Source organism: Gobius niger (assembly GCF_951799975.1).
Source record: "Gobius niger genome assembly, chromosome: 1".
In the NCBI taxonomy this organism is placed as follows: Eukaryota; Metazoa; Chordata; class Actinopteri; order Gobiiformes; family Gobiidae; genus Gobius; species Gobius niger.
The window spans coordinates 65,659,227-65,678,234 of record NC_136852.1 but is presented as its reverse complement, the minus strand read 5'-3'; the positions used below and the strand labels follow the sequence as shown (position 1 = coordinate 65,678,234).

Here is a 19,008-nt window from a genome sequence, read left to right as displayed (position 1 = left end):
TCATGCACGCTGAACACTGTTCTGGCCCCAGCTCAGACCACAGGCTCTTCAACCTGTTTCACCATGTGTCCTATTCTGTTAAATAAAACCTTTGGGCGAAAAACCTAATTAAAATGTTTCAGGGGAAATTACTAAAAAAATCCATTAGACTTGTGAAGATTTTTTTCCCTTCAGTTATTTTTTACTCATCAAGCACAAATCTAAAATGTGTGTAGACCTTTTACTGTGTATATAAAGCTCACTATATCACTTAGTGTAAAGCCTTACACATACCCTGCTATTAAGAAATCCATAAAACTTCATTATATTAGGCGCTATAACACCCTTCCCCTTCATCCTCCTCCAAAACAGCAAGGTACGGTCCAAATATAGAAAGTAAATCAAGTTTTTCCTCTATGCAGTGGTGGGATTCATACCCAGTAGAACCATTTTAATTGTTGTGCTAGGCTGATCTAATTAAAACATGGAAGTCATCATGCCATTCTGCACACGGTGGAGTCTATTCCCACTTCATAGTCGATTTCTCGAAACAGCAAGACGCGCACTTTTCATGTACTTTCCTCAGTTTGTGGCACTTTGAAACAAGAACTCCAACTACATCAATACAGCCAGTCCTACATTCGACTTCACTACTCTCTCGTGCTTGTTGACTTGTCTCCGCTTTTGTATTAAACTCTGTCTCTACTCATGATTGCGTTTGTGCAAAAAAAAAAAAAAACACTTCATCACGCACCTGCTAATTAGCAATCGCGCTGGACAAACAAGAATGAATTGAAGAGGTGGAGAGGATATCAAATTAAAGGGTTGCAAAAATGCAGTGCTAGTCGTAGTGCGGAAAGCAGCCAAACACTCTTTTCATTAACTACTCAAAGGCCTTTTCATCTCCCGGCTCTTGTACTTTGCAAACAGGAGGCACACCAAAATAAACTTCATGTACAGTCACCGCTGGGACTAAATAATTAGAAAGCGCCATCAAAAGATTTGCTGCATGACGGTGAGTCGTTGGTGTCACGGTTTTCAGCCCTATCCAGGAAGGGACGGAGGAATCTAGTCTACAGGGATTGGACAAGAAGAACTGAAGCTCCAACAAAGTCTGGACAGAGGGACCATTGAACCCTGGGTCTCAATAGCCTGTCCGTCCATGGGAGTGGATCTCTCCTTCTGTGGTTCTCCCCAAGGTTTCTTTTTTCTCCCACTGGGTTTTTGAGTTTTTCCTCGCCGTTTCGGAGAGTCTAAGGACGGGGGGCACCCACTCGGCTCGTCACCACCTGCTGCCGATGTTTATTTGGACATTATGTTTGCCTAGATACTTAATATTGCCTGAACTCTACATTGTCTTGTTTATTGTTTTGTTTTGTTGCTTTAATGTATGTGCAGTGTACTTTTAATGTGTTTTCTTGATATAAGGCGACCTCGAGTGCTTAGAAAGGTGCCAAACCAATATATTATCATTATTATTATTAGCAGCTCCCTCTGCTTTGTTGCCAATTTGATTTGTGGTACTGCTGCGCCTTCCAGAAAAAAGAATTCTCCCCACACAGGCAATAGAGTAGCGTGGGAAATCACGCTGCTACAAACTGCCACGTCCAGGGCATTGGTACACCACATGAATGTAGTAAATAGATAATAATAGTTCTATGATGGGCCAAAACAATGTTCACAAACAGAACATTGCTCCCCTATGCTTTTTCCAGGTATTTGCCAATCATGTCAAACACATCAAATAACCAACAAATGTTACACTTTCTTGCTTAGTAATTTCACTTCTTATTCCTCAAAGCCAGCTAAAATAAGCCCCTCCCACTCCCCCCTCCTCTCTCTCCACTTAAATGTGCAGCTTCAATAAAGAGGGAATTTATTTACTCTTTTTTTAAATTACACTGCTCATGTAGCTGTAGTGCAACTATGACAAGTGTTTCATTTTGCGATGAAAGGATTAAGTTTAGAAGGTGAAAAAAGCATTTACTGGATACCTCAGGAGGAGCTTTTAGGGAACATGAGGAATTTTTTGGGGGAGCTGTCACCACAGTCACTGGAGAAGATCCTAAGATTCCTCGATGATGCGCCAGCTGCTTGAAACAAAGCTCCAGGTATGTTTTTGATGAGATCAATATAGTAACTTTGCATATTTTTTTAAGCCGTTTAAAAAAAAGAGGAAAAAACAGCCCAACTGCCTGGATTAATTCGCTGTTTGCCCACCATTCACCACAAAATACGATGAACATTGAACGGTCCTATTTAAATTCAAGAGGACCCCATCTAGGTCCTCTGGCATACCGTAGGCACCCACTCATAACCTTATGACAAGCTGCTCACACCTCATTTGAAATCAAAGACCTACAAAACTGATCTAAACTTTTTAAAAGGTTTTATTGTCATCGCATTTTTGTCCCTTTTTGGCTGCATTTGTGTCACTTTTTCCATTGCATTTTTGTCCGTTTTATCTCGAATTTTAATCAATTTTTTGTTGCATTTTTGTCACATTTTTCATCATATTTTTGTTGCTTTTTTGTTGCATTTAAGTCTCCTTTATGTCACTATTTAGACCTTTCAGATTTGAGTAGAGCCAAACAGGTGAAAATGTGCTCTGTTCAGGTGAGGGTTAAAGCAGTACTAAGTAACCCGTGCAGCCTAGCGGCCATAAGCGCCACTGCATGTGTCGTAGCATGGTGCATTTTTTTTTTACTTTTAATTGTTCGTGAGAGTAAATACTACGCTGACAGGGAGGGAGAGAGGGACAATGTGCATCCAATTACACAATGGAGATCATTTTTTTCACTCAAACTTGGCTATAAATACTGTTTAAGTGGCGCTAGCCCGCAGTTAGCTTTGCCCATTAGCCTGCTAGCTTCTTCTTCGTGATTCCATTAGTGTGTATTGCGCATCCAACCCGGTGGCAGTGAAGTTGCAATTGTGGTTTTCTGGTCAAAGACACCAGGGGGAGATGGAAGACCTCCCAATCATCCCGTTAACATTTGTATTACTCCCAGAGGGACTACAAAAAGGATTTATTAAGGTAAACAATTTACTTAGTATTGCTTTAAGAGGTTAACCATATTCATTTTAACCTATGAACCACAATTATTTGTAGTCGAGTCCTGTTTTAGTAAAGTTAATGTCAAAATACAGTATTTCTTTGGTAAAGGTCTGTTGTTACCGGCAATGATAATGAGGCTAATCATCAACCCTCATTTTTGAAGACCTGTTGAGAACCTACTGTATAATCTATGACTCTTTTTTAATTCTTGCATTGCCTAACAGCATCAACAAGCACTGGCTAAATCCAATAATATGATAAGTGGTCTAAGCCATAGTGGAGGAAAATGTTTCAGCTCTTTTCCTCCCACATACTGCATTAACTGCTCTTTAATGGATTCTCGCCCTCAGAAATCACATGTGGCTTCAAGTCCAATTGACCTTGGGCTACACATCAACCTATTATCATGCTGCACCCACTTTAGCCCTAACCTCTATAAATGACAGACACCCCTGTAAGCGCTGAAATCAACAGGATCTGCAGACAAATGACATTTCCCTGTTCGATTAATGTGGCAAATTACGACACAGTGCTCCGTCTCTTGTGTAAAGAAACAATACATTAGCATAATGGCTTTCTTTGTAACAGAGATTAGGTCAGTATAATTACATATGGTATCAAGCTACAAAGTCGGAGATTGAATTCTCAGGTCAATCACCCATTATACACAGATTTCCTTCATGTCTTTGTCCACTTTGGAGCCCCATAAGTACTACACCACTCAGACTAGTTGACAATTTTTCAAACGATAGCCATCTATTACAACAGAAACACATTATCTTAATTCAAAAAAGAAGATAAATAATTTCAAAACAGCCTCAAATAGACAATAAACCAGAGTAATGAATAACAAGATGAGCTATGCAGATAATAATCTTGTGAATTAATTATGAAACAATTCCACAGCCATCTTGCGAAATGATTGTGTAACCCCAAGTGTCCTCTTTCAGTATAATCAGGAAAAACTTTGTACATGTTTTTCTCTAAACCAAAACATCATATATTCACAATCCTTGCTGTATACTGGCCCAAACCACGACAGCATCTCACACACATCTCCAACCAAACATGAGACACCCCTACGGTGCACTCATCATATCTAATCCTGTCCAGCCTCAGCGTGGTCCAGTCTGGCTCCAATGCTTCCTCCTGATCGGCCTCCAGTCTGTTTTCACTTACCGGTATCATCCAGTTGGCGAGGTCTCCGTGTTTTGAAACCTGCATGGCTCCCAGCATTGTCAAGTTGACGTGACCCCTGCAAACAGCAAGGACGCAAATAAGACGACAGCTGTCAAGTTTCGGAGCGGATGGATCTTTAAAAAGCAGGTTACAGGGAAGACAGAATTGTTAAGACCGCTCACTTCGTGCAGAGTTTTTGGAAACACTTAAAGCGGGGGGGCATTATGCTTTTTGCAGGTATTTGGTAATGATCACTAAAACATCGTTATCACTATCTTACACTTTGTTAGAAAAGGCACAATTGACATGCAAATATTGTGTAGTTGCTCGTATTAAGTTATTGGTCGATAACCAGCTTCTTAATTTGAGCATTATCCTGTTCCAGTACAGTTTCTTAATATAATATTCAGCTTCCCATCTGTTAGAACCAAATTTAAGACAATTTCTCATCGCTTTTCTAAACAAGCCGCGTTTCATTAGGCTCATTTGCACTTTTATTACTTTAAAGTAACTGGCGCTTGCTGCTGGTTTCAAACTCTGTATATATTACCTGGATAAATACATCAGAGGATTCACAGAGCTACTGTCATAACAGCTTCAAATCCAATATATACAATTGGTTTACTTTCCCCTGGTGGCATTTCAGTAATAGTCATAAACAAACAGTGTTCCTAAGAAGTTTTCAAAGTCGTGAAAGGGCTCGAGTTAAAGCGCTTTGTTGTGATAATGTGCAGCAACTGTCCGTAACTCCAGCAGATTAAGTGCTCAAGAGCCAGTGCTTCTGGGAAAGTATTGCTTCTCAGGTCTGCCATCTAATTGGCATAACATAAATGTTATTTACCAATTTATGGGTTTCAGTTTCATAGATTTTTCCTGTTATGGGAAACCTTTTGAGGACGTCTGAGCATTATAAATACAACATAGAGTTTAAGAGTTGTTTAAAGGGATATTTCAGGATTTTTGACATAGGGCCTCATTTCCTAGTTATCCAGAGTGTTGCTGATTTCTGGAGATATTTTTTTTGTAATTCATGCAGTTCTTATGTTTGAAGAGTTTCGTGGCGCTAGGCTTGTGCTAGGCTAGCGCATTTCTATGGTATCAGCAACACTGCATTAAAAACAGTCTGACACGCTCCACAGAGCACCTGAGGCAAATCACTTATAACGCCAGACTAACAATATAAATGTCTGTGTCGATAGAATCATTTTTGGAATATAACTGACTTTGCATCACATGAAGGATCGCATTTTGAGGGACTATTTTCTAGCAGATCACTCCGCCGCTGCGTAGCTCATACAACCACAAAGAAGATGCTGCTCAAATATAAGGTATTTTGAATGGAAAATGGTAAAATTACTCTATCGACACAGACATTTATATGGTTAGTCTGGCGTTATAAGTGATTTGCCTCAGGTGCTCTGTGTGAAACTGTGTGGAAGACAAAAACTTGTGTGGTTGAGTGAGGGACATAATCAACGAAAGCATACACAGCCTTTGTCATGGATCGAAGACCCAATCTTTCAGTTAATGGGCAAACGTGTGAACTCAATGAACCGTCTTGTAATCGTCATGTCATTAATGTTATGAATCTGAACCTTCTTTTCAACAGCTCACAAAGCGAGCTTTGAGGGAGAGCTGTTTTCAGGTTTGGATTTTCTTCTGTTTGGCTTCAATTCTTTATCTTTGTTGCTAAAATCCTATCATTGCTTTACTTACAGTAATACAATATTTAGTCCTCAGACCTCTTTGATTTTATTAGGCAAGGCATGTTAATTTATACCGCACATTTCGTACACAAGGTAACTCAATGCGCCTACTAAGCCTTAGTCTGAAATGAAAGATATATATTACATCAAATTATGTAAGAAATTAGATACAATTATACACGCAATCACATAGAGTTATGCAAGTCTGAGTGATTTTTTTTTTTTTAATTAATACATAATAATCAGATTTCCGAGTCAGACTTCATCTTTGTAACAAATGAACTTAAAGAGGTACGACTTCCCCCTGAGCTGACTGCAAGTGTTTCTATAAGTGCCCTTTTCTGTTCAGCCATAAACTGTGGCCCACAAAGAGTGCCAAGTATATTAAACACAAGTTTATGTATTGAAAAGTAAAAGCATACATCCTTTGACTTAACCGAGCACATGCAGAGCCAGCGTGGGTCCATTTATTCCCTCAGTGGGGCCGGACAGAGCTATTTATGAGCCGTATTGGATTTCTACTGGGTGGACAAACACGACCAGTGCTGTCGGGAGCGCGTGTGGGCAATCTCAGACAGCTAGAAAATCGATAAGGACCAGCGCGCCTGGGAATATTGGCACGGTTGCTGTCTACTTTCATCGGTGACAGTAGCTATTATGCACTGCTACAAATTGTGGCCTTGTCCTGTGGTCATATCCTGTTTTATGGTTCAAGACAAGCAGCTGTGAGGAGGGGATTGCTTTCTAATGTCTAGAGACACTTATTGTGGTTTGTTTGTGGCATGAATTACTTTGTACATCACATACTAAACAGAGAAAAGCCCTGTGTAAATTATTGTCAGTGGCAGTAAAAAAAAACATACCCTCGGATCATGGCGAATGACTCATCGCTGGAGAAGTAGGCTGCACCGGGGAGCACAGTGACCGTCTCCTTCCCTGCCAGACAAGGACATGAAGACGGACTATAAGGAACACCGATGAAACATGTTTTTTAATGGGCGGCACAATAGCGCAGCGGATAGCGCTCGTGCTTCACAGCTAGAAGGTCCCGGGTTCGATTCCCACCTGGATGGGGCCTTTCTCTGTGCAGTTTGCATGTTCTCCCTGTGTCTGTGTAGGTTTCCTCCGGATACTCCGGTTTCCCCTTCCACTAAAAACATGTACAATAGGCCAGGATGAATGAGAGTGCGCATGTGGGACAACGGATGGAAATTAGCCCATGGCTACAATCCGGTGTTGCTTGTTCATTAACATGCACTGTCCCTACCAAATAAACCAATAAATAAAGAAAATTAAATAATGTGCGGCACATTTTTCAAATGACTACCTCACATGTCTCTTCATCACGATGAAGAGACAAATGCTGATTAGAGGTGAATACTAGGGCTACAATACACATCCTGTTACAACAGGTACAAATACAATATGTGTTGTATTCAAAAGTTATGAATCAAAAATAAATTTGATTGGCACTTTTGAAAAGGCATTTTAATAGATAGATAACAGTTAAAATGACTATTTATGAAAATGTTTAGAAATGTATCTAATATACACAGAAGCTTAGGGCAGAAATTTAAAACAATCTGCAAAGCTGTACAATGTTTACACCACAGCCAATGTAAGTGTTGGAGTTGTAAAAAATATATATTACTATTACGCTACGTTGCCTACCTGAAAACTGAACTTATGCTGTGGTGTGAGTAAATATAAGTTGTTCAAACCAGAATGTCACCACACTTGTGCAGAAGTAATGCACAATGTCTAATTCGTAGGCTTGTGGAATCCTATTCTATATGCATTTGACCCATCCTTCTATGCTGCCATAGGATAGGATTTATGGTTTGTCAAACCATATTCATTAAAAACAAATAAAGACATAAAATATGCAACCATTTTGGCAATGGCAAATATTTGTCTTACCTGCATTGATGAGGTCGGCATCCACTTGGTCCTCAGTGGGATATGGGCCCTATACAATGACAAGCCAAAATCAAACCGAGTGTGCACAAAGTGCTACACCCTCTCACACATGTCACTCAATCTGACCCGGCGCCATCTTTCAAGGCACAGACAGACACAATCTCTGCCATTAGATGGGACATTGATTTTCTCTGTCCAACAAAAGGCAGCAAGGAGAGAGAGAGATGAAGGTGAGGAGGAGAGGCAACTACCCGGTAAATCTGGCACCTGTAATATCAAACTTTGACAATATACATCATTAGCAAAGGCTCCAGCGCTCTCCTGTCAACACTAATGATTGGAGAGTCGTTCTATAACCGTGCTGGCCTTTTGTCGAAAACTCACACGGCAAATAACAAGCGGCGCGGAAGAGGAAATTTGAAACGACAAGTGTCCCATGGTGTTAGCACGTTTTACATAACAAAGAATGTGAATTTAAATAAACCACTGCATTGCCAATGTATATAGTTAATAGGAGTTGGACTAAAATGGCCAATTATAATGGTCTGATAGTGTTCACCATAACAAATAGGGTCAACTATGTTCAACAGAAGATCCTGATTCTTTTGACAATTAAATCCATTAAGCAGACATAGCACCACATTCTCACAGTGAAGACACAAACAACAAGCCTCTTACCAGTCCCAAAATTCCATTCTCACTTTGGAGGTGAACAGTGATGTCCGATTTGATGAAATTGCTAGCCAGCATGGGAATTCCTATGCCAAGGTTGGCTGAATAGATGAGCGTTAAAGAAAATAATATACAGTATATACAGCCATAGCTTGAGAGATACACATGGAATAAACATGCTCTTAGTTAACCCCTCTGAGATTTCCCTGGACCTTCACTGCAGTGATCCCACATATTGTAATTATGTTTTTCAAATGTACACACCAGCAACACAATGCGGAACCAGTGAATAGTTAATCAGAAATCAGCATCCGAAAGCATGTAAATGGTAAATGGTCTCATTATATAGCGCTTTTCCACCTACAGTAGGCACTCAAATCGCTTTACAGGAAGGATCCACTCACCCATTCATACTCTCATTCATACACCAATGTACGCAGACACTGGGGGCAATGTGGGTGAAGTGTCTTGACCAAGGACACAACGACAGTGTGCACTTTCAGGAGGTGGGATGTGAAGGACAACAAGAGATGACACTTTCTGTAATTTTCCAGAACAATCAGTAGGTGCTGGAGCTTATATTAATCCCTTAGAGTGTTGAAAAGAACCACTTATAAAAACCTATTTGACCTGCCGAGTGAATTCAACTAAATCATGTGTAAACTGTGCAGTAAATCACATCTAAATCAGAAAAAGCATGAATTTAAGTGCGTTACTAAATAATAAACTAAATTATCTCGACTGAGTGAAGGCTAAAATTACAGATGACCCTGAGTCCCATCCGAACTACGCATTGAAAGTCACATAATATTAATACTTTAGAACTAAATCATCAGGCGATTAGGCTTGTGAGGTTTATTTGGGCTGTTTTTCTCCAAAAGGATACCATACATTCCATCTTGAAACTCCAGAGCAGCTCGGCGGATGATCCTTTCCCGAACAATGTCTGAGTCTTTCTTTGGTTTGGGTTTTTCTGCCTGACTTTTCTTCACTGTGCGTTTCTGAAACAAAACAAACAGATGGCACTATATCGGGCAAAGAGAGAGAGAAACTTCTGCGATATTTTCCGCAAAGCCACAATTTGCATAAGTGTGACGGAAATGGCTATTGATTTAGAGTCAACATGAGTAAGATAGCATGAGGGCTTGCACCTGCTCTGTCTGCTCATGGACGACTTTTTACGTTCATTTTTTCTTTTTTTTTTAACAGTTTTGGCCCCAATTCTGGTGAGATGGCCGGCATGTCTAGACACAGGCTTGTCCCTCGAGATCGGAGTAATTCTCAACTCTGAGGTGTCAATACTAAGTGGGTCAGAGAGTTTCAAATAGCAAAGCTTGTTTCATTTTTACAATTCCATTCGCTCGCTTGACTAAATTCTTTTACACCATAATCAGTAGACCAACAGAAAGTGTTCTGTAATTCCTGACTCTAAAACTATACAATGCATATGTATCATCCAGAGTGCTATGTTGGTGAAACTAGAAAATAATGAGTATAATAAACAAAATATAACAAGAAAAAAGAGCCGCAGAACAACTAAAGCCTGGGACTCAGTAGAGGATTTTAATCTTTTGCAATCTTCATACAAACACAGACATTTTCCGCAATGAATAATCTCTCATTTGTATTAGCCGACAGACTAAATGGTTCTGATGAATGCAAGAAGTGATGCGAGACCACACACGTCTCATTTTCTGCGCAGGTTTGTGTCACACGCGAGACGCCCAAAATGAGTCACATTATTGAACGTTAGGAATAAACCAATAAACATGACAGATACTGGACACATCAGTGGCTTGTGTTTTAATGACCTGTACGTGCAGCAATAGGGACACGGGTGAAAACAAAGGCCCCACTGGAATGGGGTCCAGGGGTGATCACAGCAGTGGACCTGTGCCCGATCAGCTGTGTGGCTCTGGGCTGGGACCAGAGGACTCCAGCGAGTGGATTGCTGATTATACTGTAGATCTATCTGTATTGAGTTAAGTCTTATGATGGGCTGTAGAAGAGGGACAAAGTGGAAACTTGCATTGTGAGGGCTCTCTCTGGGAAAACTTCCCCATGACCAGTCCCGCCCTCGGTGGATGTGAGCAGAGTCAGCGTGATGGAAAGTTTATTTCAAATTGCAATTAAGAATCGTAAATTGCAAACATTTTTGCTTGCTATGGGTTAAGATTTTTATGAGGCTTCGACTCGACAAATATTCATAACACAGTTGCACTGACATCATTCACATGAGGAGCGCCACAACAAATTATCACTTGACAAATTGGGCTCAATATTGGGCTGATTGTCCTCTCGTGTGTCCCCAGACACCGTAGCATTCATCTTATCTTTGCAATTTTGTAGACGCAATCATCAACTCTATTGTTCTCTCTTGGTTCGGATAGGATTTCAACAGACTGCGCACTAAAATCATTAGACATCACGCAAATTGTAACTTAATAATGGGTGTTTATAGCAAGTTTGCTTTTCTAACTTTTCAGTCTGTACTTGGCACCATGAAGCAATTGGGTCATTACTCAACACTCTTGATTGCCTCTGAAATTTCATCAGTCAAGAGTATTTACCCTGCATTGCTACTTCCAACTCAAACTGGCAAGAAAACTGAGAGACAAAAACAGTTCGAATATTATTTCATTAATATATTGGCTTGCTTATCATTTCTTCAAAATTACATCAAGTCTAATGTCTCTGAAGCCATATATTAAATGGGGCCGAGAAACTAAACGCCCATGTTTCTAAAAAGTCGTGTAAATGTTGCATTCGTTTAAATTAGACAGGCATACTGTGTCGAAGCAGTTTAGTAAGATATCTCCTAAATATCATAATGACAACATTCAAGACATGAATTAAATATCGCACATTTTCTCCTCATATCGTGCAGCTCTATTTGCAAGTCACATCATTTGGTAGGTCTTAATCTGTACCTCGATCCGCTTCTCGTAGCTGCCTCCCTGGACGACCCTGTGCACATAGATGCTCGGGATGTGGATATCTTCTGCAGCAAACGTCCCCACGTCCACAACCTCTTCCACCTACACACACACATATAGGGAAAATTCAACATTTGATTCCAGTTCAGATAAGAAAACCATCACTATATCAGCAAATAGCCTTCACCTACCCAGCTATGAAATGTAAAAGATTGCCCGATAAAGCAGCAACACGCTCTGACATTTCTGCTAGTTAGGTTTAAGTGGATTACTTTGCTTCAAAAAATCCAACTTAATTACTTTGTGATTAGTTATTAGGGCGTAACATTGACTGTGTTGCTCGGTCTGTGTTGCGCCTTTTAGACACAGGAGAAGGTGCATACGCGTAGGAGGTGTCGGGATTTTTACAAACAGAACCGTGTTCAGTGAAAGCAGCCTGTGCAGCCAGTGGAGGCTTGGCTGAAGGGAGTGGTGTATGTGTGTGTTGGGGGGGGGGGGTCATCTGTTAAGAGTGTAAGCCAGGGGACGGGGCGCATTAGGGCAAGGGCAGAGGCAGAGCAGCAGATCTTTTGGGACATTGTTCATTCCAAAAGTGAGGTCTAGAAATCCGCCCGGTGAATGTAAGGCAATGTACGGTTAAGTGTAGAAGGGCAGAGGGTTCAGAAAAACTTCTCTCATTATTTAAAGGCAAGCATCAGTAATACGTGGGAATACAAGCTGCTCCTATGAATCCGTTTGAGAGTGAGCTTAAAGACAGTTATTAAAGGTAGGACAGAAGCGCTAGCAAATTACATTCCTCAGCAGCAAAAAGGAACATTCACCTTTGGGTTTTCTTGCATTACAGTTGGTGGGAATGTGTACTTTCCAACAAATGCAAGCCACAATTATGGTGACAAGAAAATCGTTATAGCTTTATTAGCTTTATTAGAAAATACATCAATATAAAAGTCTAAATGTGACATGATACATTAGGCCTATGAGTTGTGCGGGCAAAACAGTATTGAAAGTTGGCTCTTCAAGCTTATGTAGAAATGTAGAAAGTCTTTGGGGATCTACTGGAGAGCTGGTAGTTCCTGAGCAACCGGTTGGGGACTCAGAGCCTATTCCACATTGTTTATTGTAGTGCAAGTATATTTACTCCACTGAGAAAGCAAACATTTCCTGTTCGTATTGAACTGAAACCACTTTTTACAGTTCAAGGGCTCATATTAATTGACATATTTTTTACCAAAGGTTTCTATAGTGGAGATAAAAACTGGCGTCAAGATATGCAACGCGAAAATTGATTACTTCCCGTGTGAGAACTTGAATAATACAGAATAGCCTTCAGGCAAGGTTTAGTGAAATATTCCCTTTTGTTGTTTGAGTTTTATGGCCTTCTACTACTATGTTAAGGTAAACGTAACTCTTTGCAATTTGCAATTTCTCCACTTGAATGATGTCCTTTGCAAAGGAAAACTTTTGTATTACTCGCTCTCTTTCTCACAGTCACAAGACCCAAACTTAACATGGATGTTGGTGATTAAACATAAACATAAACTTGTCTTTTTAAAGCGCCACTCAGTTAAATTAAGTCAAGTTATACTGTATTAATCTCTGTAGAGAAATCTCTGCATTTGACCCATCCTCAGTGTTGCATGGGGCGACCTGTAGGAGCAGTGAGCTGCCAGCATGGGCTGGCGCTCGGGGACCCATCTCCATGATGTGGAGCCAGGCTGGTGGTCAGAAACACCTGGCTGGAGGATTAACCTATTGCGCATGTTTTTATAACCAACCACTAACCTACGCAGACACGGGGAGAACCTGCAAACTCCACACAGAAAGGCCCCGTCCAGGTGGGAATCGAATCCAGGACCTTCGAGCTGTGAGGCACGAGCGCTAACCGCTGCGCCACTGTGTCCTCAGCATAGGTTTTCAAAACCGTCCACATCAACAACTAGTGAGGGCAGCAGGGTGGGGGCTCACTGATGGGGGGGCTACTGCCCAGCTGGCCGCAGTGACTGGCTTGCAATGGAAATGATAATGACAGCAAGGAGAAACATGATATTTTGAGAATGCTATAATCATTGTTATTAAGGTGATGACAATCGTATTAAAAAATATGTGTACTAGTGATATATGTACTCATGTACTGTATACAGTATATAGATAGAGAAATAGAGAGAGAGAGATACAGAGAGATACAGAGAGATACAGATATAAAAAAAAGTATTTGGTCAGTTCCCCATAGACTTCCAATTGGATTTTGGCCAAATACTTTTTTGCCCCCTGTATATGTATATTATAAAAACTATGACAAATGTAATACTTAAATAATTAAGTTAATCAATAGAATGGTCACTGTCTTTTATAAGTAATGATTGGTTATGTTATTTTGTGAATGGGAAAGAAAAAAAAAGAAAAATAAACGCTCAGTAACCACATACGCCTTTCATACTTGTGAGTTGTCTTGTAAGACTCATCAGATTTTCATCTTGTAAAATGTAAAAGCTTTTCATAATCAATGCTGCTAATCCTGAGGATAATGCTGACAATTGTATTGTTGAAATCTGCAACATCATAACTATTTCATATAAGGGCACTCCCACCGGGCTGTGTGTGCCCAATATGGAATAAAAGAAAATATGAATTTGATATTCAGTAATTACTTGTACGTAAACGTTACACGTAAAGTGTTTGTGTCTGGATAATTCAAGAATTTATGATGGAATGATAAACTTCACGAACACAAGATGCTGCTAGCACCACTATTATTATCACCTCTATTAGGGATTACCTGCAGCTGGACACATGTGTTTCAGTTATGTATGTTTTTAGTGCTATGGAGCCCTTTGAGGACGATATTTATTGAAACGAAAGTATTTGGTTTTGTATTCTCTTGCATATTATCCTGAGGTCGGCACTTATAAGCTTTCTTGCTTCGACCTGTTCCTTTTGAGTTGTTTTTTTTTCTTCTTTTAATTGCGTAATAATGTGATAATGTAAATAATTGCTCAAATAAATCAAACCAAATCAAACATGAGAATTTCAGTTTGGAAATGTTCATCCCAATTGACAAAATTACAGAATTAATTACATTTATAGTGTGCAAAAGGTCAACATAGAAACCCCATTTCAAGTGTAGATGTATCAATTGTGCTTTGTTCTCTTGGCGCTCCTTCAAAGGGGACCAGCGCTCTAAGTGAATTGCACAACCTTACACCAAGAGTCCTCAGCGGCCCTCAACACCAGGAGGGGACTTAGCTGCTACAATATCATTGCGGGCCCTCCCCTCTGGTCTTCATTGTTCTTGCGTGACCGAGTATATTCCATTTACATGAGGGCTAAGTTTGCTGCAAATTGAATTCAATCTCTCCTTATCTACTCTTCCTCCTTCCTCGCCATTCACCGGCTCAGAAGCAATCCCGTCTCGGCGTTGTCATGGATACGCAGACTTCGGACCGCGCGGCACGCATTGAGGGCCACTCAGGAAGTGATTTTAGACGCTTTTTATTTGCCTCCCTTTTTTTCGTTTAGGTTAACTCTCAGATACAAAGGAGGTTGAAATGAGTCTGGAATAGCGGTGGTAGATTTTTTAGCGTTCTCCCACACGCCGCCTACTCGTTTCTCTGGGGGCTTGATCTGCCTTTTGTGCGAATATGGATTTCAATAGGCGTCTTGATCAAGGAGGCCTGCGCTCATGATGATCGGCGCTGAAGAGAACAAAATCTCATCAAATATTTGCAACGCATGGTACTTTGATGACTTAACACGGTATCCGTGGAATTCATATTGGCGAGGTTTGCACAAGATGACTTAGCAAGACTGAGGTAACAGCTGAAATGCATGGCCTGAAACTGTGAAGGAACCCACACACCATGCCAGCAACAACATTTCTTACTTTTCTCAAGATAATTAAAGTGGCACCACTGACTACGAGGTAGACATTTTCCACATTATAAAACTCAATTACCAGGCTTATTGAGATCACGGTGTTTTAGCTTTTACTGCTTCGGCAACCAGTCCGGTATAAGCAATAGAAGATGGATAATGGATATAGATGAATTTAAAGGGATATTTCAGGATTTTTGACATAGGGCCTCATTTCCTAGGTATCCAGAGTGTTGATAGTACCTGGAGATATTTTTTTTGTAATTCAAGCAGTTCTTATGTTTGAAGAGTTTCGTGGCGCTAGGCGCAAGGCTAGTGCATTTCTACGATATCAGGTAGCCTGCATTAAAAACAGGCTTACGCACTCCACAGTGCACCTGAGGCAAATCACTTATAACACCAGACTAACCATATAAATGTCTGTGTCGCTAGAATAATTTGAACCATTTTGCATTTAAAATACCTTATATTTGAGCAGCATCTGCTTCGTGTTTGTATAAGCTACGCAGCGGCGGAGGGATCTGCTAGAAAATAGTCCCTCGAAATGCGATCATTCAGGTGATGCAAGGTCAGTTATATTCCAAAAATTATTCTATCGACACAGACATTTATATGGTTAGTCTGGCGTTATAAATGATTTGCCTCAGGTGCTCTGTGAAGCGGGTCAGACTGTTTTTAATGCAGGCTAGCTGACACCATAGAAATGCGCTAGCCTTGCATTAGCCTAGCGCCACGAAACTCTTCAAACGTGGGGACAGTGGCGCAGATGGTAGAGTGGGTCGTCTCATGATCGGAAGGTCGAGGGTTCCCACATCCTGAAAGTGCACACTGTCGTTGTGTCCTTGGGCAAGACACTTCACCCACATTGCCCCCAGTGTCTGCGTGCATTGGTGTATGAATAGAGAGTATGAATGGGTGAGTGGATCCTTGCTGTTTAAGCGCTTTGAGTGCCTAATGTAGGTGGAAAAGCGCTATACAAGTTGAGACCATTTACCATAAGAACTGCATGAATTACAAAAAAAATATCTCCAGGTACCAGCAACACTCTGGATAACTAGGAAATGAGGCCCTATGTCAAAAATCCTGAAATATCCCTTTAAGGAACATCATTATTTTTTTTACGTGCCTTCCCGTGTCTTCTGAATCAATCCTCTCTGCTGCTTGGAAGGGGTCAACAGAGTGCTCTACAGCCGCTTCCACACTAAAACAAACGGGGTATTCATCTCAGATTTTCAATTCGATTTCCAGCGCCAAGTCACATCACAATAACGTCTCATACAATTTAAATGTGCTGCCGTGTACATAAAAAGAGCCTTTCATGTGAGGGTGATGTGTCGCGGCTACATCTATCCCCGCTCTGAAGTGGAGCACACAAGAGATTAGACGAGGGAACCATTGCGGACAGAAAACAAACAACAAAAAACTAAATAAATAAAAATAGAATTGCACAACTGAGCAGGTGTGAAGAGCAGGTGAACAGCCACAGATTCACAAGGGGAATAGTCGGGGAACGATTTTCACATCGATGAGGGCATGGAGTTAGCAGGCAGGCAGAGTAAGTGAATCAAGGTGCCCCCCGGGAGACTACAAGCCTTTTTTTTTTTCAGTTTGTACCATTGGGGGCATTTGTAAGCGGTTCTACGCTTTCAAATGAGTCCACAAATAATGAGATGACTTTAGGAAACCTTGTTTGTGCAGCCTATGAGGCAGCACAGACACCAGGTTGACCTCTTGCTACAGACAGACTTCGTTTGACCCCAGCTCTCAAACAATACTAAATTTTGTCTTAAAACAAGAAACAATTGAGCAGGAACTGTCACTTTCCACAGAACTATTTTCCTTTCGTGTTGAAAACACTTCATTTCAACTAGGATAATATTAAGGAGAAGGTAATAGAGACAAGAGTAAAAGACATCGATTTTAATTTTGACTATTGTATTGGTTTGTTTTTAATACCATGCTTTTTTTTTTACCTTTATTTAACCAGTCCCACTGAGAGTAGGATATGAAATAGTTTTTGAGGAACAAGATTGATTCAGGCAGAGATACAACATAACCTAACTTCTAAGGTACAAGATTGGAAGTAAATACTCTCCAACTCCACTTAAAGACACCTGCATGCGCATGTTTATGAAATGTACAAAGACACTTCAAGCAGCTTGCATTAAAAAAGGATCAAACGTTTCTGGCAATGCACTTCAAAGTACACTTGAACCAAACAAGCTGACGGATGAAGGGAAATAATTGCGGTGAAATTATGTGAGAAGTGTTTCTTAGGAATTCAACAGATTCAACAGACTTTTTTTTCATACACTTGGGTTTGTTGTTTTATCTTAATATTCATGCAAATTAGTTTATGTATTATATTTTACAAAACAAACACATTTTTTATATACCATTCCTTTACCTTTGGCAGCTCACTGTTTCTCAAACAAACACCACTGGCGAAGCATAGGGTACTGCTGGTGCTGTTATATCATGTTATATTATAGACTTTATTTTATTAAATCCAGTTTTAGCCAGCCTGTACTAAAGCAGTCAGTCTGAACAGCCCGACTCTCAGCTGATCACTGCTAAAAACCAGCCTATTGATCTGACCCGGGCTGAGTTTCAGCCTCATTAGCATGAAAGAGCTCTCCAAGTCTGGGCTGCAGGAGGTTACTGTACAGTGGACTGTATAGTACTGTCAAGTAATGAATTCAAGAACCTGGCCTTGACGTCTTCACTTTAAAACATTTGACATCAAAGCCAAAAGAAAAGCAAATAGACACCAGCTTTAAGTTTAAGGTAATAGCAAAGGATATCAATGCAATTTTATTTCTAGATAATAAACAAGAAACTGAAAAGTTAACTGAATAGTAATAACTTTATAGCTTACATGTCTAATACCACCACATATTGGTCAAAAACTCTCCTCCATTTCACGATCCAAAAAAAGAATTCAGACATTCAGCGTTGCAATAGTTCAGTGTTTAACCGATAATGCAAAGTATTGCATCATTCAAGATTATTCATTAATTTGCTCTGTCAGCCAAAATCACTATCCATCATGTATGTTTGTGTAGAGTAGCGACACTGATGGCAAGGGGCTGGTGCGGCTACCGGCTGGAGGCTGACAGCGATACGGCGCTCTCATTACCCGTGGGTATTTATAGCCACCCCATCTTGCTCCTGTCTGTGTGTGTGTGTGTGTGTGTGTGTGTGTGTGTGTGTGTGTGTGTGTGTACAATAATGCCACCACTTGGCCACACTCTGCCACCACTTGCTGGGCTCTAGCTTCCAGCTCCATCCCCTTCTAAAGCGGACTACTGACAACACACGGGCAATCTGGTTCTCCTCACTAGATCCTCGCCCCGAAATGTCAGACTGTATGGAGACAGCAAAAACCTGACAACATTAAAGAGGCTAAAAATACATCCCGGGAGCGAGGGAAGTGAGCGAGACCGGTATGCTTTTGGATATAAAAAATGGTAGCGCACTTTAAATAGACAGAAATGGGTTGTTATCTTTTTGTTCAATAAACCTAATGGAGCAAGGTGAATGAACATTATAAATAAACTTAATGCAAGCAGACTATTCACAAAAGAACTAGGCTACATAAAAATTACACATTGTACAATCAGAAATGTATATGGAAAGGTATTGATACAAAGCTGGAGTCTTACCACGTTGCTGTGTAAGCCAGTGT

General features: G+C 40.5%; 1 protein-coding gene across 1 annotated transcript in view; it reads right to left on the bottom strand.

Moving 5' to 3' along the window:
• Positions 1–19,008, bottom strand: part of oxct1a (3-oxoacid CoA transferase 1a) — a 61,025-nt gene that overhangs the window by 28,793 nt on the left and 13,224 nt on the right. Inside the window, exons 8-13 of the mRNA XM_079552555.1 lie at positions 11,445–11,552; positions 9,401–9,515; positions 8,521–8,615; positions 7,843–7,891; positions 6,786–6,858; positions 4,217–4,292 (exon numbers count right to left, since the gene is read on the bottom strand). Of these exons, the coding sequence (XP_079408681.1) occupies positions 4,217–4,292; positions 6,786–6,858; positions 7,843–7,891; positions 8,521–8,615; positions 9,401–9,515; positions 11,445–11,552 (516 nt within the window). The remainder of the gene's footprint in view (positions 1–4,216; positions 4,293–6,785; positions 6,859–7,842; positions 7,892–8,520; positions 8,616–9,400; positions 9,516–11,444; positions 11,553–19,008) is intronic.